Source organism: Myripristis murdjan, chromosome 4 (genome assembly GCF_902150065.1).
Source record: "Myripristis murdjan chromosome 4, fMyrMur1.1, whole genome shotgun sequence".
NCBI classification, from domain to species: Eukaryota; Metazoa; Chordata; class Actinopteri; order Holocentriformes; family Holocentridae; genus Myripristis; species Myripristis murdjan.
Genome location: NC_043983.1, coordinates 10,349,069 through 10,374,073, shown reverse-complemented (window position 1 = coordinate 10,374,073; position 25,005 = coordinate 10,349,069). Strand labels below are relative to the sequence as shown.

General features: G+C 44.5%; 1 protein-coding gene across 2 annotated transcripts in view; it reads left to right on the top strand.

Moving 5' to 3' along the window:
- Positions 1 to 24,185, top strand: part of tle5 (TLE family member 5, transcriptional modulator) — a 40,754-nt gene extending 16,569 nt beyond the window's left edge. The window contains exons 2-7 of one of the 2 annotated variants that reach the window (XM_030050202.1): positions 2,494 to 2,582; positions 6,814 to 6,877; positions 11,626 to 11,670; positions 17,875 to 17,937; positions 18,747 to 18,821; positions 20,145 to 24,185. In XM_030050202.1, the coding sequence (XP_029906062.1) occupies positions 2,494 to 2,582; positions 6,814 to 6,877; positions 11,626 to 11,670; positions 17,875 to 17,937; positions 18,747 to 18,821; positions 20,145 to 20,369 (561 nt within the window). In that variant the 3' untranslated portion in view covers positions 20,370 to 24,185. Of the gene's footprint in view, positions 1 to 2,493; positions 2,583 to 6,813; positions 6,878 to 11,625; positions 11,671 to 17,874; positions 17,938 to 18,746; positions 18,822 to 20,141 lie in introns of both variants that reach the window. The other variant, XM_030050201.1, reaches the window with a different exon arrangement.
- The last annotated feature ends 820 nt before the right edge of the window (positions 24,186 to 25,005 follow it).

Here is a 25,005-nt window from a genome sequence, read left to right as displayed (position 1 = left end):
TGCCACCTACTGTATGTTATACCTTGTTCTAGCAGGTTCAGATTATGCCATTTCTCCAGGGTTGTGACGTTCTTTGAGGCTGAGCGCTGTGCCTGCAGTCTGCCTTTCCTCCTGTTAGCAGTCCGTGCAAAACGTCTGCATAAAGCCAAGCTGGAAAATTAATACCAGCCACCAGCCAAGTGTGGCTGCACTTCGACCGGGGCCAGTAAATTTGTCTCCTGCAATAGCTGACACTTTGGCCAGCCGTCAACCATTGTTTTAGAGGTCTGCGCTATTGTGGAGATCGGCTCGGCTGGTAAAACAAGTCGAGTAGGAGGTAAAGTGTGTTTTTATTTGGGATTCACAAATGGCGCTTGGGCAATGAAAATGTTTCCTGACAAAAATAGGCTAAATGTTATAGAGGGGTTAAAAAGTGTTATAGCCTGTCATCCCATTGGTCCACAGCTCTTCCCCAGGATCTAAAGGTTGGAGGACTGCGTGGCTGGTGTAGGATCTTACTGAGTCACTCCTGTGGGGGTGGGAAGTGCATCAGGGTTCATTTTTTTGCTTTTTTGTCTTTGCTTTCTTTTGTTTTTTTGCTTTCTCAAACTTTTCTTTCTTTCTGTCTTTCTATCTGTCTTTCTTTCTGTCTTGCTTTCTGTCTTTGTTTCTGTCCTTCTTTTGGACGGAGCAGAATAGTCTAGGGCTGTTGACTAAGACAACCTTTGGTATTTTAAACGTTTGCATACTGCACTACACAGACAGGAAATCGGATCTAGGGCCACAACTCCACCCTCCAGCATAGGGGGCAACCTGCAGGCACACACACACACACACATGCACATAAACACTCAAACAGGCGTGCCAGCGTTGAGAAGCCGTGCCAGTGCAGGGAACAGTTATTGCAGTGTGAGCTGCGTGGCTGCCTGTAGCTAAGAGCCTTGTGTTGACACAGGCTCTGTGTGGCGCAGACCCATGTAGCCTCGCTGCTGTTTGCTGTGTTTGGTGCGTGGCGTGCTGGCTGGAGAGATAATGGAAAAGGTTACGCTGCTTTACAGTCAGAGCCTCTGTCTCCAAGCAGCGGCTCAGTGTGTGTAGATTGAGGGCTTGTGTGTGTGGCGGCAGCATGATAATGTCAGCACTTCTCATGACATTTGAAAGTGTAATAGCTGAACTCGCTACACTCACCCGCTGCTTTGCAGGCCAGTGTGTTTTTGGTCTTTTGAATGACCTCGTAACCTCTGTGTGTGTGCCTAACACTCTGACCTCAAGGCTCCGGAGTTGGTCAAATGCCTGTGGGTGTTAATGCTTTCGTACATAATAATATAACCTATACCATTTATATTCAAACTGCCTTACAGCACCACAAGTGCACATTTTTAACCCTGGGTGGCTTGGCAGTGTTACAGCCAGGCTCTGCCCACTGAGCTACAAAGCACCAAAAGATAATTCAGCCTTTGAAGCAGGCAGAGCAAAACTAGACTACGCTTATTCCTCCAACCAGAAGCAGTCCTTGTGCTTCGCATTATTCCCCGACTGTGGTTGCGTGTGAATGCGAAGCAGCCTATTTGTAGTTAAAAACGAAGCTGAGCGACACGCCATGGGGAGCGCGGTACAAAGCGACAGGTCATCCCTAACAGCGGCGAGGCTAGCTTCCCGTAAGTGCTGCAATCAGATTTCTGATGCTTTTTTATGCCCGCTCAATCGTAGTGAGAAAATGTCGATTTTTTTTTTTTTTCCCACCTGACCCATTATGCAGCCTGCTGAGAAATAATGAGATTTTGTCCCTATTTGGGTTTGATGCTTGCTGCGCTGCTGGCTCCAACACACAACCAGGCCATCCACTGCTGCCTGGGGAATATATTGTGGACAGAATGACAATAAGGGCTAACAGCAACACTCAGATTCGGTGAAAGAAGTGTGGCCTTGCTTGTATGGGGACGAGAGACGGTGTGCACCTTAGACCACAGATGAAACGCTTCAACATGAGATCGGTGCTATTAGATGGGATGCTTTGACATGAATGCATATTGTTTGTATGGCTGGCTCCAGTGCAGATCAGACCGGTAACTTTATTCTTCCTGTGCTCTGCCCATTGAGCTACAGTTTGCACAATCATTTTAGATGTCATTACTGTGTCATTGAGTAAGAGTATATGTTTTTATATAGGTAAGTCGCTTTAATGAAAATTAAACCGCATAACCTTGGTGTGCATTGTGTCTGTTAATGTGTTTATTTTGCTGTGTTTATGGTATGTGCGCTATTACACCAAGGCAATTCCTGGTACATGGCGACGTGTTCAAGCCACTGGGCTGCGCCAAATTGAAAACTGGTTGATTTCATGGTCATGTTTTTAATTACTTTTTTTTTTTTCTCTCTGTTCCCCTTTTCCTCTCTCTTTCTCCCTCCCCCTCCCACTCCCTTTCTCCCCTTCTTTCTCTTTCCACTTGGTTCTTTCTTTCTTTTTCTTTTCTCTGTTTTTCTTTTTTTTCTTTCTTTTCTTCTCCTGGGCAGGCTTCATCGCAGCAGCTGAAATTCACAACCTCTGACTCCTGTGACAGGATCAAGGATGAGTTCCAGTTCCTCCAAGCACAATACCACAGGTACAAACACAAACACATTCACGTACGCACACACGCACGCACACACACACACACACAGTCAAAGAAGCAACAGCTAAAATACCACAGCCTGTTAAGTGCGGCTCTTTGTAGTAAGCAGCGTATCTCCAGGCCCTGTATCGCTTTGTGTTTTTTCTTTATTGAACACATTTGTTTCCCTAAAAGTTACTATACTAAACTGCATTAGTGGCCTGCAATAAGCTGCAGTATTTTTTATTTTATTTTAAGAAGTTTTTTGTAGCTGCTTTCCCTTATTCAGAAGCACCTTGCTTCACATCATGTAGTTACCCCACACCCTTTTAGCACGACTTAAAATCCCTCCACCATACAGTGTAAACAGGTTTCCTGCATTTCAGTACCACTTTCTGCACCTTGCAACAGTCCCAGGTAAGAGGTGTAAACAGCACAGCAAGTGATACAGGACAAATTGTACGCTTTATGTAGACAATCCTAACCTCAATGAGACTTTATGTAATATGCTAAATTTCCAATAAATCCCTGTTTTTTGGCTTGGACACTGACTTATATTCATCGTGTAGCTGTAATGAGAGATTGCCAGGGTAGAATGTCAATGAAAGCGTTGCAGTCGGGTTGGGATATTGCGACACCAAATAATGCGAAGGTGAAATATGCAGTCAGGGATTGCTAATGTAAATGGTGTCACCCACTTTTTTTTTTTTTTTTTTTTTTTTTTTTTTAGCAGGTTGTTGCAGGGCAAAAAAAAGCGTGTAAAACCTGCTTACCTGGTGTAAAAGTGGTATTACATTTACTCTTGGGAGCTGCCCAGCATTACCACACTTTTCTCCTGTTAGCTAATGACCATTTACACCAGAACATTGTAATTATCTTTGTTAAAGTTGTATTGATGCCTTTTCCTTGGCAATGTTTCTTTCAAGAACTCACATAGAGGAGTATTGTACTCAAGGCCTGCCTTATTTGTCGGCCATGATAAATCGAAGGTTTCAGCTTTTGTTCCACTTGTACCCCTGCTCTACCACAACATTGCTCTCCGAGTAAGAATCCTTTATTGACCCTTTCCCAAATCAATCTCGTTTACCCTTGGCTATTGATCTTTTCGACCACTTAAATACCGCTACAGTGCCAGAACTCTGAGGTGCTTCTGAGCTGCCTGCTCCGACCTCAACCGATCTGTTTGATAGCGTTTTTTTTTTAAGGAAGGCAAGGCCACTGGGTCTCTGTCTCAGCGAGAAATCCCTTTTGTGAGCATCCACTCTTTGAAGCGGGCCTTCCTTCCTGAGGAGGACGGCTTGTTCTTCTCTACCTGTCCTCTCAGAACCTTCCAGACGCTTCGCCTTTGCCGTCTTACAGAGGCTCATCAGAGAGAGACGAAGGCAGATGAAAGCCCGGCATATTGTGCGCGAAATCCCTGCTCTGGTCTGATCGCTCTTGTTTCCGGAGCGTTCTGTAGCAGCAATAACACCCTGCATGTCTTTTCCTTCGCCTTTGGTTTTTCGTGTAATTCCCACAGCGGTGAGCAGCACCGTTTAACCCTCTTCAGAGAGCCCGGGTGCAGTTGAAAGAATACCTTTTTTGTCTGCGCGTACAGAACATGCATACAGTGCCTATTGACTCAGGAGGGGGGCGGGTGGTGAGGGGTGGGATGGGGCGGGTGGGGGGGACTTAGGAGCCACAGACAAGGCTTTGTAGCGCTCTGCTGCTGTGCTGTGCTTGTCTGTCGCCGAAGCCTTTAAAAGGCAAATGTACCGCAGGCGTTCCCCTGAGTATAGTAGCGAGCATTGTAGCTGTCGCTGTCTTCCTCTGCCACCCTCCCCTCCTCCTCCTCCTCCTCCTCCTCCATCTCCTCCTCCTCTTCCCCCACCTCTCCTCCCCTCCCCTCGTTCACATGCATAAATAGATCAGGGAATACATAAATCAAAATAAAGATGACAGCAGGAGCGATTTAGAGACGGAAGGAGCGGCAATAAAACTCCATCAAAGTGTCGTTTGAGAGCGGCGGCGCAGGCCCGGGGGCTGCCGAGCACCAATCAGAAGAGGCACAAAGCCAATCCCAGGTAGGCTGGCAGCAGGGAGGCCTGTCGTCATGACAACCCACCACACAGCCTACGCATGTACAGGGGGATCGCAGGAAAGGTTTTTTATGTAGGTGGGAAGGGGAGCGATTTGGATAAGTGGAGGTTGCTCGTACAGACACTCACATACACACAGAAAGAGAGAGAGAGAGAGAGAGAGGGAGAGAAAAGGAAGAGATGGAAGGCTGCTGGAAAAACAGTCCACCACCCCCCCCGCCCTCCCTCACCCCTCTCTTGGGTCTGTTGTTCAGTCAGAGTTGTGGGTGAATAGTGATGAGTTGGTTACAGTGTGGCCTGTTCACCTGGCTTGCTTGAAATCATAAACAGCACATGGCTCCATCTGCAGCCTCTCCATCTGTCTGACTGATAAAAGACAAACAACCGGCAGAATCACAATCACCTTTTGTCACCCATTTCCTATGTAAGCGTGTAGTTCGCATTTACAACAGCTCAGTATTTTTCCACACAATAAAGCAGTATAGGCTAGATTTCATCGCACACAGCACATATTGCATTTAACTCCATAGAATGCAGCCAGACAATACAGGGATAGCAGATTAAGTCTACATTCTGTGCTCTTGCCTCCTATATATTTATTCATGGGCAGCAAAACACCACCACTGATAAACAGATTTTTAACTGAGTCTTTTCTTCTTAAAGGGCTCTATGGACTTGTTAATCTAATGTAAAATAATAATCAGCAGAAAAATGGTTCTTTGTCACTTATTAATGTAGCACGTTAGGGATTGAGCCTTATTCCTGAAAGCATTTACATTTGCTGTTTCTGACACCTGGCTTTGGGTGGGTCTTTCACAGAAAACATACCCTTGCGCATAGGAAGTGATACTTTTTATGGTTTTGTCAGTAGCAGCAGATGTTTGTTGAGGGGAAAAAACAAAAACTGCATTGCTGGCATGACTGGCAATAGCTACTATGGCTGAACAGACACAGGAAAAAAGAGCACCCTCGACAGAAACTCACAATTCATCGACTGAACATCCAAGGAAAAGGCGTCACAGTAGCACCCATACTGTTTGACACGTGAGCTACGGGAATCACAGAAACACCGCCAGCAGTGACCGCAAAGCACCAACGATGTCATCACAATAAAAATTAATCACAAAAAATTCTGATTCCCTCTTAAAGTACCAGTTATTACAATTAAATATGCTTCATTGCTACAAATGCACCCACACCAAAACTACACCTCTCACGGATGAACATTAAATCAAAAGTGAAGTTGACTAAAACCAGCGCTGTGTGTGTGCGGTTAAAATTATAGGAGAAACACAGAAGTGTGTGTATGAGTAAGCTTGCCATTATTGGCCATGTGTAACACTGTGTTCAGCCTGCCAGTTAAGACCAACAACGATGAAGGTTCGTCTGGCGCCCGCTGTAATCGAGCTGTCATCCCCGCAGACAGCTGAGGAGAACATCCCAGCATAAATATACACACACCATCAAACAGGTTTCAGTCTTATCCCAAATCTGAACCTATCCACCATGTGCATGTACCTATCTTTATTTGATCCCGATCTTATCCAATCCTCAGATCGGGTGATGCCTTCCGAGACGGGCACGTCATAGCTGACTGCTTCAATCAAACACGGATCCCTTTTCTTTTCTTTCTTTTTTTTTTTTTTTTTCTGGCTTCTTCTTTTGACGACCAGGGTGACGGTGTTGACGCGTCCTCCTTTGTCCTGTCGCCTCGTGTGACATCAGCGCTGACATGATTACAGCTAATGGCTGTCGTGGGGACAGCAACAAGCCTCAGAGCTGGAATATTCTCCCACTATATTTAGACGTGACTTACTTAACCGCCTCTCCTCCGATTTGGAAAGCAGATGGTTGGGTTAGCCTCATCTCTAGAGTTCAGAACGAGCTCGTCTCTCTCCCCGTCAGCTGATCTGATGTCAGAAGCTTGATGGAGATGGTGGTGGCGTGATGCCGGTGATGATGTGATAGGGGAGATGGTGGTGATAGAGACTGCACTGGTGATGATGAAGGTGCAGGCTGAAGTGATGATGAAGGCGTTGACAATGGCATTGACAAAAGTGGAGATAATGATGATGAAGGCGGTGGAAGTCAGCCGCTGTCAGGCCTTCAGAAAGCTGACTAACAAGGTCTGATTCTCTCCGTCTCATCTCCCTCTCTCTCTCTAGTTTGAAGCTGGAGTGTGACAAGTTGGCCAGTGAGAAGTCGGAGATGCAGCGCCATTATATCATGGTGAGTGGGGCTGTGTGTGTGTGCGTGTGTGTGTGTGTGTGTGTGGCAGAGTTGATGCTTTCTCTATCCTTAAATGTCCTTTGCTTATCCTCAACCTATAATATTTGAATGTCATTTAAATGAAGTAGAGTGGATGCAAATAAAAAACTTGAAATGTACAGGTGGTGATATTGCATTCGTGTAAAGACACAATTTTCTCTTTATTTTTTTTTCATGCCCTCTGTTCATCCCTGCTCACTTCCCCTCCCTCTCTGACAAACACACACATACACATACACACACACACTTTCCCTCTGCCGCATAATCGTGTCTCTTTTCTTGTTGGTCCTTTCATGATTGCTCCTCTCATCTTGGCTCCGTTTTTGTTTCTTGAGTTGTTTCGTGTCATCCCCTTCCCCCCTCCCCCGTTGCTCCCTTTCCTTCCCTCATGTCTCTCTCTCCACACACACACACACACACACACACACACACACACACATACACACGCACACACACAGACGTGCTTGCTCGCTCTCTGCTCCACCTCAGGGCTAATCTCATTGTTGCTGGCCGTGGCCGTGTAGCCGTCTGATATTTTGCCTCTAATTGATCCTCTGACTGGCTTTAATCTCATCTAATCTGTGCCGCCGCACTGCTCTCTCTTCCATCAGCCAGCCAGCAGAGACACACATGCACATGCACACACACACCCTCTCTCTCTCTGTGTCATCCACACAAGTGTGCACACCATCACACAAATGCACACACTCACGTGCATTCTCAGCCTGCCAGCAATCTCTCTCTCACACACACACACACACACACACACACACACACACACACACAGTCAAGTATAGTCATGCCAGCAGCAGAGATGTAACAAAAGTGTGTTATGTTCAAGACACAAAATTTTGCAAAGGAAATATTTCACAATATTTCTGTTGCACGTGGAGTTGGAAAAATATTTAATTTCAGCTGCAGCCTAATATCTAACAAAATACCATTGAGAATTATCTTTTTGTCTGTTTCTCTCTTATCCTGGATCATCACACATCTAGCAATATTCACATTCACATCATGAAGTAGGTAGTGCTGTCACGGTATCAGATCGTGGCCAAAAGAATTCACAATCATGATATTATCATAATATCTATAGAAAATTTGGACTACTACTAATAATGCTATCAGTCAAATCTATGTTTAACTTTGTTTATCATGCATTTTATCTCTTTTTTTGGCAAATGATTTACACCAAAAATGAGTTTAGGGAGGTGGAGAGAGTCTGTAACCTTAGTCTGTGACCATGAGTGTAAAAAAGCATACAGAAGTATTTACACGGTATTATCATGATATCAATATTTCATTTTATCACTGTGTGTGTGTGTGTGTGTGTGTGTGTGTGTGTGTGTGTGTGTGTGTGTGTGTGTGTGTGTGTGTGTGTGTGTGTGTGTGTGTGTGTGTGTGTGTGTGTGTGTGTGTTCCTGTTCACTTCCTTTACTTTCCAACTGATGGGAACACTTGCAGCAACAACTACATGTGTTTTAAGAGAGCCCACAGGTTAAAGCAAGCAATGTGGCACAATGCAAGATATGACAATGAAAGACTTGTTGGCATGTGTTAGGGATAATCCATGACAAGGTGTCAGTTGAGGGGTTTTTAATGCAGGACTTGGAGTCAAAAAACCACCTGGCATGAAGTGGAAAGTGGTTGCCTCTGTGCAGTGCATTAAAAAGACTAACATGCACGCACACAAAACAGGAACACTCATCAGCAATAACAAATAGGGAGAAAAAGTTATGCAAATCATTATAATAATTATTACTATATGCTTTGAATTGATTTTCTGCAGCATTATTTTTGTAAAGGTCAGTCAACCTAGCAATAGAGACGCTATACTAGCCTTTAGCTAACGTTATTCACCTGAGCCACGGCATTGTAGATGTGGATTTGCCATAACTGATTAAATATAGCACATACCTTCACAGAAATGACTTGGCTTGGTCAGTATAGTGTTAACATTACAGCAGTGTTTATTGCCAGGAAATAGTAGCTTTGAAACATTTGGTATTTTAAAAACAGGGCAGGAGGTTGGGGTTAATGGCTACCGGAGGCTAACATAATTAGGTTAACATTGCACTTGAGTCTTAAAAACAACAATTTGTCTTTTTACTGCTTTTTTACAGAGAATTTGCCTTGTTGACACATGTATACTTTTTGGAATTGGCGTTAATCTTTAAAAAATAAAAATTTGCTCACAAGCCTGTTCATCGTTTTGCTCAGATTGTTAGGCCTGTATAATCTATGAAGCCAGTTTTGTGAATCTCTCTTTCAAACACAGCGTACATATACACTTTCAGACACTCCCACTCCCTCAGTGGCAGGCCTGGCCTTGTAGCACCAGACCTCCACCCCACCCCCAACCTCACTCCTCCTCTAATAGCCTATCGGGTTGCCCTACTCCCCCGGCTGATGGCGGCACCTCCATTTCCCCAGCGCTGTAATTACTTTAGGGAGCTTCTGCGTGGGCCCAGCGGTGAGAGAGAAGGGGGAGAAGGTGTGTGTGTGTGTGTGTGCGCGCATGCATTTGAGAAACAGCAACTGTGTGCATATGAGAGATCAAGCGTGCGCGTGGTTGTATAAGATAGTGTCAGTGTGAGATCGAAAAAGACAAAAAACCTGTGTATGTGTGAGAGCAAGCAAGCGGGAAAAATGTGTGAAAGGTGTGTGTGTGTGTGTGTGTGTGTGTGTGTGTGTGTGTGTGTGTGTGAGTGTGTGAGATCTGTGTGTTTGTTTTCCAGTGACAGAGCCAGTGCCCCTGCAGACAGAGTGGGTGATTAACAGGGTTGACGCCTAGAGGGTGGCCCTCTCATTAACACTGAGCACACACACACACACACACACACACACACACACACACATAAACAGACTCTCTGGCTGTCTCTCAGTTTCTCCCTCAGTGCCTTTCCCTTTCACAATAATGTGCCTTCTTCTCTCTGTATTCATGTGCATGCTAGAGGTCTGCACAGGCATGAAACTGAAACCCGAGCCGAGCAGAAATCCCGATTTCTAAAACAGATATGTTTGCTTTCGCTCATTTGACTGATGCCTGGTCCACCCTCCTCTCTCACTCATTCTCACAGATGTGAATTCTCACAGAAGGAATTTCTTCTAATTGAAATAAATTTCAGTAATAATATTGTAATTAAATGGGCGAGGCCAATTAATTACAATATTACAGGACATTTGGACCTAGACAAACAGTCAAAGGAGTCATATTTTACTTATTTTTAAGTTGAGTGTGTTTATTAAAAAAACAGATATTTTAACCAAAATTTCAGCCATTTGGGGTCGACGTCACTCCATATTTGGTTTCAGACCATTTACATTACTAAATGACTCCTGTTGGGAAGTTTTTAGTGTGGAGGGGCTAAGCTCCACCCTCGGTGAAACACACAGAGCAGAGGAGAGGAACACGTGTGACTGTAAATAACAGCAAGACTGTCACACTGAGCTGATGTTAAATGAGTGCACATAAATTAAGTAAATAACAGAAGTTGCTTGTTAGTGGCCAAAAAGCTGTCAGATCTATGGGAGCGCAGCAAAACCAGCATGTACAGGCTGAACGAAAAACAGTAACCTCAAGCAGCGGCGGCACAACCCGCCAATGCAGCGTGCTTTTCATCTACCTAAAGGCCAAAGCAAGCACCAAGTTTAATCCACAGTAACACTCACACTGAAGTTACACATATTTAAATGACTATGACTGAACAATTAGCACATGATTATAGTCAGATAGTAGTCCATTAGAAACTCAAAATATCAAACTTTTTACTTTGTTGTTTACTCTGTTGGCTGCCAGTCTCGTGCCACCTTCACATCCCTGTTTAGCACAGCGCCTTCAAAAAATCCCCACATACCCTCCTTGTAGTTACCAATAGGAGATTGACATGAACATTTTCCCCAACTGGCAGCTTGTATTTACAGAAATTTGGACATGGCATCAGAGTGCTTTAAGGGTTTGCTTGCCAACAAGTTAAAGTAACATATCAAATGCCACAATACACGCAGGTTTTGGGCAATAGATAATCAGAAAATTGGATGTAGGCAGGTCCCGTTGTGAGTGTTAAGGGGTTAATTACTTTTGGGGTTTGACTGTTTGAGAAAGTGTTGGCCAGCTGCCTGTGTTTTGGAGCAAGCTGCAAGCTAGAGTCACGTAAAGCTCTATTGTAATGAACTTGATCAAATTTTGAACACAAATCACTCACCATGATGGCAAAAACGATGGTAATAAGGTCCAGTTTGAAAGCAATCATTTTTCAGAAATGCACCAAGTTTTTCACAGACTGGCCTGTTGGTCCGCTTACCTGTGAAATAATTTGCTGCAGTGCACCACAGTAATATTGTTGGTATACCAAAAGCACCCATTTTTGGAAGGTCACAGTAGGTGAACCTACTGGGCTAATGTGCATGGTCACCTAAAACATTTCCAAAAAAAAAAAAACTAAACCAGCTATAAGCTAACCTGAGTTAATGATATTTATTTTTGAATGTATGGACCACAGACAATACAAGTTTTTATGACTAAAAGTTAAGTCTTTGTACTCTTCATAATGCTAGCTGATCACATAACCTGGTACACGGACACTTGGAAGATTTGGGGTATCTATGTTCTGGCCAGTTAAAATTAGTCCATTGTTTGAACTGATTTGCTTTTATATTTAATTTTCTCTGTTTTTCACATTACTCTTTCTCTCTCTCATCCACCCCAGTACTATGAGATGTCCTACGGGCTCAACATTGAGATGCACAAGCAGGTGAGTCCATACTTAAACTCTGTTATTCCCAGCACATATCACATAAACACACACACAAAGTTTCATGCTTTCCAAAGGTAGCCCTCCTCCTGTGAAACAATTGACCACCAGTCACTCGACACATTTCCTCTCACAGCTGTGGCCATAATGTATACAGCATACCACAGTGCTCAAAGGCAAACAGCCATACACAGTATTGAATATCTGAAGAATGATGTAGAAAAGTGATGCAGATTATTTTTCTTTTTTTTTTTTCTTAATATGGGCCTTTGGCCTTGCCCCTAAGCCTTTTCAGATCTTTTTAAATGTAAGACTAATTTTGCCGCTGAAATGAAGGTTAAAAAAAAAAATGATCAGATGCATTAGTGGATTGAACTCTCATTTAAATAACATCATGTCAAGAAACTGCAACATTTTCAGTCCCTCTAAAACTGAATGGAGGACTTGCAGGTTGTATTTACCAGCATTTAAGGACCTTTGAGGCCTTGGGTGTAAGGTAAGGTATATTTTATTTTATTTTATTTTTTCAGGACTTGGAGACACACTGATTGCAATATTGCTGTGCTATGGAATGGAAATGGCATGGGACTCAACACATTGACAGTTTTCTCCATGGTCTCCAAGTGGCTAGATTTGTTGTGTGAAGTTGTGGGCAGTGTGTCGGATGATGGTGATAGAGAGAGCTCAGCCAGTTCATTCATCAGTAAATCTGGATCCCAACCTCCATCTGTGGTGGCTAGCTTTTGGTACCGGCTGAAGGAATTAGATTGCCACGACCTTGATGTGGATAAGTGGCTGATAAGATCGACTGGTGGCCAGATTTATTAGTTACTTTTTAGAAATAAACTTGCCAGGGGCTCTGAAAAGCTGCTAGAGGTGAAAGCATAAACTGCAGAGTAGGGTTGTTATAATACCAGAAATTCAGTTGTCGATACCAATACCAATGAATTTCCCTGATTCACCATACCTGTTTTGATATCGCTATAAAAAAAAGAAAAGAAAAGAAAAAATCCCGTTTAACATGCACTCCTTTATTATCTGTTGAACATCAAATATTTAAGCCTTGAAGTGTTTAAAACAAACATTAAGTCAACTGTGCTTAAAAAACAACTTTTTAGATTGCACAAAATTCTATTCTTCTATTGCAGTATTCAGCAGTGACATGAGAAAAATATGGAAATAATAAACAGGTTTATACATAATTAGAAAAAGAAACAACTATTTCCCAGGAAACTTTGATGGCACCGTTTGCATATTTTGTTTTGCGAAATTATCGTTTTCCCCTGAGCATCCACCTCGAATGCAGAATCCTTCCATACACGACTCTTGCTGTGTTTCTTGTGGCCGAGCCATGGCAGAGCTGCTGCTCCATCTTTAACTTGTTTGTCTCTTTTTCAGCGCACGTTTGAACAAGTTTAAATCGTGTGTATACTGCCCCCATTGGTTCCAGAGGAATTTGTTATGGCTCTCTGAAGATTAAGTCTAAATAAGTATTAAATCTAAATAAATACATCCCATGGTGCCATAAGAAAAGCGGGAACCAATGTGTTTTTGGGCTATTGGCATTGACTTGATGCATGCCCTCTGCAGGCTGGATGCCCACATTTTGACAACAGTCAACAGTAGATAGTGGTGTGACAGTCCCATTTTCATTTTTGTCACTTTTGATGATTGTGGTCAACATCAAATTCTCCATGCAGCAAAACCCATAATGTTATAGTACATCCGTGTGTACCATGAGACCTTGTAAAATTGTCCATACGTCTCTGTAGCAATATGACCGAGTCAAATTCCTGCACATGCATTGTACACAGAAAATTGAGATGATTGTGAATGAACAAGGGGATAGATTGAACGTCCCTTGCTAGCAATCATTGGTTCACAAGATGAAGAAGAGAGTATTTCCACGACTTGATGTTGCAGGCGCAGCTGCACTCCCCCCTCCCCGTCCCCGCTCCCCCTGTCCCACACCTGCACCGCACTGATTGGCAGGTGTGTGACTGGCAGAGATAATCTGCCATCACTTCGAGAGTGTTTTTCTGAGGAGCTCTGAGACATTTGAATGATGTCACCGGAGGCTGTGTTTAAATGCCGGCACCGAGGGGCTAGTTAGAATGTCAAAGTCAGCTCACTGTAGTCACAGCAACAAGTCTCAAAAGTGGGGAAGGGTGGAATAATGTGCACATCTCAGAAACTTTAGGAAAACTGTGCAAAAGCACGTCCAGCTTGTCCAGTCCCACCGCAGTTATCATCGCAGTCACACACACACACACACAGCGCAGTCATTTCACACACTGTGATGCTGATGGTACCTAATAATAATCTTCAGTTATTGAGCCGTAATGCCTGTTTGAGTCATTTTGAAGTGACATTACCAGCATACATCACAGTGAACTCTTCGAATGCGATCAAGACAGCTACATCTGGACTAAGTGCGGCGTTTTGAAATGGAAAATATGTCGCAGCCCTTCACCCAGGCAGGAGATGCCTGACAGGCTGGTGCCCATACATCAGCTTGTAGGGCTGCTGCTGGGGAGGAATTAATACGCAGGCTGTAGCAGGGAGAGAGAGATGGGCCTCAGAAGGGCCAGCTCTTATTGGTGACCCCATCTGACACTGCCCCTCCACCCACCCACACACACACACACACGCACACATACACATACACACACACACACACACGCAAAAACTCTCAAAAACACACAAAGAAGCACACAGACACTGTCGTATGATTGACGGTGCACACTGACAGCCATATTGGAAGAACCACATATGCTGTGACAAATGGAGACACACACACACGCACGCACGCACGCACGCACGCACGCACGCACGCACGCACGCACACATACGCACAAACTCTCACTCAAAAGTAGCAGCTTTCACCATGTAAAGACGGTCACATATATGCATCCACACACACATATTGTCAGAGGCAGGAAGCACAAGTACTGTGATGCATGAGGCTTCAACACACAAACACACAGAGACAGTTTTATGGAGGCAAGGAAAACACACACACACACATACACACACACACACATACAGAGCTGTGCTCAGCTTCATGAGTGCAATTCATCACACCCCTCTCCTTTATCTGACAGGGATGAAATATTTAGAAATTCACAGTCGGTGGCGGGGGAGTGTGTGTGTGTGTGTGTGAGTGTGTGAGTGAGTGCGTGTATGTGTGTGTGGCTGTGTGTCCAAGCTCACATGTTCATGTGTGTGTCCAGGAGTGTGTGTGTGCTGTGTGTTCCCCTGCCAACCCTTTATGTGTGCGTGTTTGTGTGCATATATGTATTCTTTGGATTTGTAAATGCAGTCGCCTATGTGCGCACATGTGTGTGTGTTTGCGTGCACGTGTGTGTGTGTGTGTGTTCAGCCTACATTCATGAGCATTTGTGCACTTGCACCTTATCAGGATTGCATCTACTACTTTGCTTCTGTGTGCTTGTGTTTTACTGAACATGTGCACAAGCAATTGTGTGTTTTTGTGCACGTGTGCCCCACTATTATCCTGCATTTGTGTGTGTGTGTGTGTGTGTGTGTGTGTGTGTGTGCTAGCGTGCATGTGTCTGTGTGTATGCGTGCGCACTTGCTTTGTGTGCTGTGAGTGGGAGCAGAGGAGCGCTAGTTCCATTAGAGAGTTGAAATTGAAGGGGATGTGTGGAAACGAGTGTCGAGGAGCATTCATGTCTGGGCCCATTGTGTACCGCCAGTTCCCTCCTGCTCCTTCTCTGCCCCCTCCTCCTCTTTCTACCTCTCTGTCTCTATTTCCCTCTCTTTCTTTCTCTCTCACACTCTCACACATTCAATCGCTCCCTCTTGATCACTCTGTCCTACTCAATTCAAAAAAATGCCTCTCCACTCTTTCTCTCTCTCAGGGTTTTTCCACTGGCACTTTTGCCTGCGCCGAGTCAAACCGTGCCACGTCGTTCTGTTTTCGCCGTCTTTGTCTTTCCATGACTTGTTTTAAATGCACCAAGTCGTGATCCGCCTCCAAGCAGGTTGCGGTGACATCTGATGAGCTTCATCTCACTTCGTCTGATGGACTTCGAATGACAGTTTCCTCTTCTCGATAGATTTTGTCATTTTTCAAGCGATAAGCGGTAGACGCCAAGCAAAATCGCAACAGCGGCCTACAAATCCATGACGAAAAGATGCCGGCTACCAACAAGTGTTGCACAGTACAGCAGTAAACATCACTTTAGAGGGCGCTGCTTCTAAACATGATCAAAAAGAGGGCACAAATTTTAAACGTCATCGACTCAAGACATGTCGCACCGGGCCGCCGTGCCTCATCAAACCGAGCCAAGCCAAGTGAGCAAGTGAATGGAAAAGGCCCTATCTGTCTGTTGACTCTCTTTTTCTCTTTCTATTTTTCTCCGTCTCTGTTTTCTCTTGCTGAGGAGTGGCATTCATGTTTTCTGAGTTATGGATCGAACTGAGGATACACTGAACGAAGCCTTATTGTTGCTTGGTCCTCTTTGTCTCTCTGTTTTCCTGTGTGTGTGTGTTTTTTTTCCCTCTTCCTCTCTTCACTTGTAGCTGCTGCAGCTTGCCTCTCCTCTGTGGTTCGTCCTAATTGTGCCATGTGTTCATCCCATCCGACCTGAGAACTACACACTCGGCACTTGCAGCATCTTCATTTTGTTTGTGTAACGTATGGGCGCGTTGCTACAGCAGGTTGGATGATACTATACAGTCATTATTACATATACAGCCTGATCCAGATATACTCATCTATGGTGTGAGGGAGATATATAGTACTGGAGTTCTGGACTTTTTCCCTGTAAAATGCCCTTTTTTTTTTTTTTTTTTAACATTTTAAATTAGGTCCTGACTGTCAAGAAAAAAAATCACCATCGCAGTGAGACGTAATGACACAAGACACTCAAAACAGGAAAGCTCACACAGGGACAAAGCTAGCGCATCCTGATGAAATCTCTGTGAAACATTGGGTCAGTTTAGGCTACCTTCTGGTTTCTGAATAAAATTCAACTCGTACAGCTTTTTTTTTTTTTTGTCCCATATGTGCTTCTGCTTTTGAGTGGCTTAGATCAGGCTATGTTTTAAATGACCAAAGGTTAAGTTAATTTCAGCCCGTAAAAATCGGCGAGGGAGCTTCTCACAACAGTGTATGCAATCCATTGCTGATCCCCAATGTGTTTGTCCAATTTCCCAGCCCTGGTGCAAACTCTCCATCTCATTTTAGTGTGCATTTTCACTCCACATACATAATGCCCTTATGATTACGTCGCGAAATAATGCTCGCTTACCTCTCAAAAAAGACAAAGGGAAATAGAAAGAGACCAAAAGGAAAGAGAGAGACAGAAACAGGGAAAAAGGCGAGAGACGGGGAAAGAGGCACAGAGATGGAAACGAGCTGAGAGGAGAGACACAGAGGCAGAGATAGGGAGACGACGAGAGAACACGCAGATAAAAAAAAAAAGAGGCAGAAACAGAGAGGGGGGGAAAAGGGACAGAGATGATATAAAAGATAGTGAAAAGGAGAAAAGAGTGATAGTTAGCGGAGAGCGAGTCCCGCGGAGACATTTTAGAGCAGACAGAGATGTCAGGCGGCGTGCACGTGTAATGATGAGCGGATAGGAGTGAAGCGCTTGATGGGGAGCGATGCTCTGCATGCCTAATGACTGTTAGGAGGGCCCCACTCTCCTCTCCGAGCCACGAATTAGGTTCTAACACAATTACCGCTGCTTTGCATATCTCAGACGGATTGGATGATTACCAGCCAAATGTGATAATAGACCTGCATGTGAGAAAGATAGGGAGTGTGGATGACTGGAGAGGGGAGAGTGTGTGTGCGTGCATGCATGTGCTTGATTGTCATTGTGTGTGTGTGTGTATGTGTGCGCATGTAAATGGCTGTATTATTGTATGTGCATCCAAGAGTTTTGAGAGAGAGGAAGGCAGATTGAATATACGCAACTTAAATAAAGGGATAAATAAAGGAATTCTGACTTTGATATTTGAGTGGGTGGGTGGGTGTGTGTGTGTGTGTGTGTGTGTGGGTGTGGGTCTGCAACTGTGCATTGTCAAAGTTATGTGGCCCCATTTCTAAAGGTCACAGTAGATGTTTCCCATACGGATGAGGGAGTGTGGTTTGTGTTTAGCGAAGTGCCTCTTTACATTTAACCTATGCTCTCTCTTCCCCCCTCTCTCTCTCTCTCTCTCCCTCCACAGGCTGAGATAGTGAAGAGATTGAACGGGATCTGTGCTCAAGTCCTCCCCTACCTGTCCCAGGAGGTAAGCCCACACACACACACACACACACACACACACACACACACAGACACTTAGACGTCACTCTCCCCCCCTGACCCTCAGCCCCATTCTTTACATCCTGGAATGAGATCACCCTCATTCCCGCCTCATTACCTCTCCACCTCTGTGACCTCAGCGTCCCTCCCTTTCCCTCTCCTCCCATCGTCTCTCCCCCGCTAACACTCCTCCTCTCTCCTGTCCTTACTTTCACTTTGCCTTCTCCCTCTCCCTCCCTTTGCCTCTAACTCTGCCATATTTAACGTTTCCCTTTCTCCTCTTTCCCCTTCGTTTGTCTTCCTCTCTTCCCTCGCCTTCCTCTGTTCCTCCTCCTGCCGTCTCCCTCCCCCTCCACTTCCCACTCTGTGTGTGTGTGTGTGTGTGTGTGTGTGTCAGTGTAATAAATGGTTGTGTGATTCAGATAAGCCATGCTCTTATCTGCCCACCAGGGGGGTTGACCTCCACCCATTACAGCGCACCAGTCGGCCATCCATTCACCAGTGTCACGCTTTGTATGAAGGGGGTGTGTTTGTGTGCTGAGAAACAGATCGTGTGTGTGTGTGTGTGTGTGTGTGTGTGTGTGTGTGTGTCAATGTGTATATGACTGGATGAATAGCTGAATGAGGGAGGGAGGGGGGCTGTTGTAGTGTCTCTGTTGGGACTATTGATATTGATCTAACCTCTGCACCTCTCTCCTCCGACCCTCCTCCCCTTGTTTCTGTCTCTCTTTTATTGTCTCTCCGTCTCCGTCCCCCCACACTTTCTCCCCACCACCACCCCCACCCCCCCTCCAGCACCAGCAGCAGGTCCTGGGGGCCATAGAGAGGGCTAAGCAGGTCACCCCCCCAGAGATGAACTCCATCATAAGGGTACGATGTTCCAGCTTCCACCCCCCACCCCCACATGGGCCTATTATTACCATCATCATCATTTTTATTGTCTGCCTTCTTCACTTTTGCCCATCAGCGGCTCATTGTCTGTGAAATGGTTCATACTCCTGCTTTGAAACGTGTCACACCGATTAAATTTTGTATTGTAGCAAATCACAATAACAAATTATTAGTCAATTTAGCTACAAGTAGTGATACTTTGGTAAATAAAAATATGGGAAACAGCGACTGAAATAAATGGAAATCGGATGTTTTTCCAGAAAAACCTCAATATTTGCTTTTTTTCCCTTAAAATACTCTATTTTCATATTGCTTCCTTCAGTCTGACACTAGCTACAGTGAATTTATATAATACAGATTTATGTCAGCCTAAGGTTTGGGTGGATTTACCCTACACACTACGTGGCTGCAGCACCTGATCGCTGTGGCTGTACAGCTAGCTGGTTAGCTAGCAGTCACTATGGGTGGTGCATTAGCCAACTAGCCACAGTATTAGCTAGCTTAGCCACTCCATCACCATGACGCATGGATCACACAGGCGCCTTTCCTTTGTCTCAGTGGCTTCTGATGGTATTGAATAGCCTCCACATAGTTTTGTTCATTTTCTGATTCAAAAGAAAAATTATAAACACCCTGTTTGATAGATAAAAAAAAAAAAAATAACACAATAAAATAAAAATAAAAAATCCATCTTAAAACCTGGAAAGGGCGTGTGTGATTTGGCAGTAACAATGTGCCTTTGAAAAATTGAAAAGCCAATTTTGGTGGTTTCTGTCACAATGTGATACAATTGCAGGAACAATCGGATAATTATGGTTTAAGCCGTACCGTTTCCTGCTGTTTTTTTTTTTGTTTTTTTATATTTCCCCGTCTTTGTTTTTGGTCTATGCCTGTTTTATATCATACATTACATCTTTGACATCTTGCCTCTGGATTGTATTTTGTCCTCTTTTGTGTTTTAGCTGCTCTTTGGTGTGCATTTTCTCCTTCCGTTTGTGTTTTGCCCTTGTGGCTGTGTATCAAATCTAGTATGTGTTGTAGACTGGATGCAAGTGTTGTAAATTTTCGGTCTCCTCCTGATCACGTCTTGGCTGTGATTTGTGCATTGCATGTATCCTGCTGTGCCTGAGCTGGTTAAGTTATGCCCTGGAGGTTATTTATTAAACATGCTACCCAGTGTATATTAGTTACGTGCATTATAGATTCTGCATTTCCCACAGCGTCTGTATTTTTAGCCATGATTTGTGTGCCGTATGTGCCCTGCTGTGTCTAAGCTGTGTGTGGTTGTCTTCTGTGCAGCAGCAGCTCCAGGCTCACCAGCTGTCTCAGCTCCAGGGTCTGGCCCTGCCCATGACCCCCCTCCCGCTGGGCCTGAGCCAGCCCACCCTGCCTGCCGTCACCACCTCCTCCGGCCTCTTCTCCCTCTCCTCCATCCTGGCTTCCCAAGCCCAGCTGGCCAAGGAGGAGAAGGCCTCGCGCGACGGGGCCGACAGCCACCGCGAGGAGGACGGAGACAAGTCCGATTAGATGGCGTTCCCTCTCCGCTCTGTTTCTATCCAGAGACCCTAACTCCCAGATCCTAGCCCCCTGGCCGACAGCCTCTCCCCTGCACTCTCTCCTGGCCTCCCCTCTCTCTGACCCTGTCCCAGCCACCATGCGGCCCCTGGGCCTCAATCCCAATGCCCAAGTCCCAAACCTGTCCCAGCTGAAGACAGCCCCTCTGTGCCCAGCCTGTTTGCCCAGGTACAGCACCACAGGGAGGGCGTTGGCACCTACTCCTCATGTCAGCCTGGTCCTGTTCCCTTTCTATTTACCACACTTGTGTTGTTTGTTTGCTTATTTTTTATCCTCACTTCCCTTAATCCCCATGTTTCAGTCTGAGTCACTCTCTGTCTCTCTTACTCTCTCTCTTTCTTTCTCTCTTCTCTGGTGGCACTCTCTTCTTCAAAATGTATCTTTTTTTTTTATTTCTTTGTGTGTGTGTTTATTTTTATCAGGACCACCTTCTATTCCTGTTCCTTCCTGACTTCCAGTCACTGTGTCTGAGTTTCTGTTTCTCTATTTAGTTTCTCCCTTTTTCTCTGTGCCTGCCTTTCTCCCTCCCTCTCCCCACTCTCTTGCCTCTCTGCTATGTGGGTCCTTGTTAAGCAGGACTGATGTGTGAGTCTGAATGTACCATGATGTAGGGTGTTGAAACAGATTAAATGTTAAAACAGACAGGGTTGCATCATGGCCCCGTTCGCATCTGTCCCACGGAGATCCTTAGACAAACTGTACAACCTTGCGAGGCAAACGGAGAAACATCCGCAGGATTACTACAAACCTTTTTTTCCCCTCTCCGAAACGGCTCACAAACTTCGGTGACGTTGACTTTCTCTGACGGTTCAAATTGCATGCATCCATTCCAAGCTTGAAGTTGGCTGCGAGTTTAAATAGCAGAATGTGATGGATCAGTGTGCTGTTTAAACAGGGAACCTCTTTGCCCCTGTTAAAGAGACAGAAACCTCCCTGTTTTATCGCTGTGTAAAGCTGTGCTTATGCCCTAGCCTAAACACTAGTGCTGCTTTTAGTTGCTTTAAGCTCCCAGAAAGCAGAAATGTTGTAATGAGAAGACATCTCCAGTAGACAAACTAGAGATTTTATGTATAATCCTAAATTTATACGGTAAGAGAAAAAGCACCTTCTTAGAGCTAAATTCACGCCGAGTGCTGTCAGTCTAGATAACAAACCCACCTTAGTAACTAATCCCCTTTACTTCTGATCCCTGCATGACCCAGCAGGGTGCGTTAGATACATCCACCCAGCACCTTACCTGAAAGGGCAGTGCTTTCAACAGGAGTCAGACAGGACTGAGATAGCGCATTGTGCAACGAAAAAAAAATAAACAACTAAATCAATAAAAAAGACAGAGCTGCCACTTAACTTCTTTGCCCCACCCCCGCCGCCCCCTTTCTTCTTTAATGTGCACTAATATTGAGCGCAGATCCAGAGGGGAGAGAGAGTGCACGTTGTGTCTTTGACAGCAGAGGGCAGCGTGTATCTTTGAGGGATCCTCCAAGCTGGTTTCAAGACCGGGAAAAAAAAAAAATAAATGAAATAAATAAATAAATGAAAACAAGGACAGGACAATGACAGAGTACAAACTGTGTCACGAGGGGGAAAGGCTTATTTAACCACTCTATAAATATATACATATATATATATATAAGCTTAAACTGAACAGACCAGACTGGTGATGTTTCATTTTTGTGCATGCCGTCAGTCCTAGTCTCTAGTATATGTCATCATCCAGTTCTTCTGAGTTTTAGGCCCAGCCAGGCCTGTTTTAGGGAAGATCTCTCTGTCCCTGAACCCACTGTTCTTTTCCTGACCCCCGTGTGCATTTGGATTCAGACGCTATGTACATACAAATGTCACGCCGAAGACAAACGCGACCTTATGCAGGCAGCATGACACAACAAATCCTACATGTATAATATTCAGCGGGAAATCCCCTACCCACGACTTAGCAGTGAGAAGAGTAGATCCCACAGACAAAGCACAAGCTGCCACGGCTTCCAGAGCTGTCCCGATGAGTCAAGACCCTCCACACAAACACACACACACACACACACACACACACACACACACACACACACACACACACACACACACACACACACACACCCCAGCCTTAATGGGCCTGACCGAGTAGCCAGAATGGCACTGCCCAGTGAAATGCCTGCTTGCTAAAAGTCAAAGCTGAAATTAAATGAATGCCACTCGCTGGAGGCTTTTATCAAACCCCCCAACCCCTCAACCCCCCCACAAAGATGATGCTAAACTGAAAACCGTTCTCTGGGTGACTGTTGGTCTGACAGCAGCCTGCGTTCATCTGATCGTTCATTTGAAAGACGGCCTGTGTGAGACGTTTTATACAACACGCGTTCCTTTGTCACTCAGCCTCGTCTCTCTGTTTTAGTGGGGTACACTGTGAGAGCGGATAGATGTGAGGAGTTTCATTTCAAAATAAAACATCTGTTCTTTGACAGAAAAAAAAAAAACAAACAAACTGATGCCTGCTCTTAAAAAATGATTGCTGGCATGACAGTTGAGCACATTTTACTGCTAACGCTATGAATCGTCGCTTACGAAATAGCCGATCCTGATAGATTCATTTGTATTTTCAAAATCCACACGGCAATTTCAGGACACAAAAAGGAAATAAAGCGTCTTGGAATGAACCTCTTCACACGTCCACATGCTTAGATGATGGAGATGACAATGGTTGGACAACTCCTTCGAAGATGCCCATTGCTGTGTATGTATGTGAATACATAAACAAGATGTGTGTATACTGTTGTATAGGTTTGATCACCGACGATAAACCACAGAGATGGAATGCATTGCTGTTCTTACTACAATTATGCTATTCTGCTTGTTAATTACGCTAGCAGCACATCGTCCTCCCATCTAGCCACATACTGTATGTATCTAGCTACATACTGTACTTGTTGTAGTGATATGCAGAGCATATAGACAAAGCAAGACACGCACACACACCAATGCATGTCTACGGGGGAAACATGATTGATTTTTTCTTTTCTTTTTCTTCTTTCTAGGTAAACACATTTTTTTTTAAAAGAATGTTTGGTCCAAACCTTCTCTGTGATTAATGCACTTGTTTTTTAATTTGATTTTTTTGTTTTGTTTTGTTTTGTTTTTTATTATTATTAATCGCTATGAACTAGAACGAGAGTTACAAAGCTGACATTTTAAAGATACAAATGAAATTCTATGTATTTGTTAAAGTAGTCAGAGGTGCCAGCCTCTGTATACAGTTATACATAGAAAGCTTTATGTGTATATGGCTGCATCTTCTCTTGTCTGTCCTGGATGATTCTTGTGCTATTGTGTTACAGTACTGATGTGACACCAAGGGGGGGAACTGCAGTACGGTGACTATTTTGCCCTTGGACCCATTTCCTCTTCTGGCCCTTGTCTCTTGAGCCGTTGCTTGCCCTTCCAGTATCCCCCACCCCCACCTCCCCACCCCCCCACCCCCATCTCCGATCCCCTCCTTTATGCCCCCATAGCGTGAAGCATTGTAAGCGTTTTGAGCTTTGTAAAGGTCTTTTTTTAAATACTTATTTTGTGTATAATGTAAAACCTGAAAGTGTGTACTTTGGCAAAAAAAAAAAAAAAAAAAGTTTTGTGTCTGAAATCATAGCTTCATTTAAACAAAAAAAAAAAAAAGGTAAACTATAAAAAGTAACAAACATTTACTATAAATAAAATGAAATGTTCTGCAGTAAGGAAGGACTTCTGGTGCCTTACAAATAAAGTCAATCAAATTAAGAGAAACTTGCCTGCTTTTCATTGACTCAAATATCTCTGATGTAAATCCTCCATTTAACTAATTATTGCTTCTTAAACGGTATCAATGTGTAACCTGGCACAGCTGGCTTGATCTCACAGTTTTCCTTTGACTCTCAAAACTACCTGTGCACTCGGACTGAAGCTCTGGAGCCTGAACCAGAGGAACCCGCCTCTCATTTTGGTCCAGGTGTTGACCTCCTGCGCCCCCAAACCCCACTGTGGTCGGGATCTCAGAGTTCGTGAGAGATGCAGCTTTAGCTCTGATTGGTTTAATATTAGATGCATGAGGCACAAGAGTATCACCCCCGTCATTTTTTAAAAAATAAAAAAAAAAAAGTAGCGAGCGACTGCAAGCACAAATTATCAGAAGATCGTTCTATCAACAGATTATTCACCCAGGAAATGAGAGAAAAATTGTACATCTCTGTTTGCGACTGCACGCCATCTCACGATTGATCTCCATGACTCTTATGTAAAAGCAGCTTCCTCTGTTTAGCTCTTGCTCTCCCCGCGTCCTCAATCTCATTTTGGATCTGTGCGCGCCTCCTCTCCAAAGCCAGATACAACATCACAGCAGCACAGTAGCCTGTAATCATCATGAATTGAGCGACTGAAGGCTTCAGCGTCTTGAGTGTTTACTGTTGTGCTGTGTTCAGCTGCGTGCAGAATGACTGGACCCTTTCTCCTTATTTGCAGTGCGTTCACCCCTCCTTGGGTTGTGGTGGAAACACAAAAACACAAAGAGCTTAAGGTACTCGCTTCGCCCTCTTCTAAGAGCAAGATCCTAGAGCTTTGGCCTGGACCT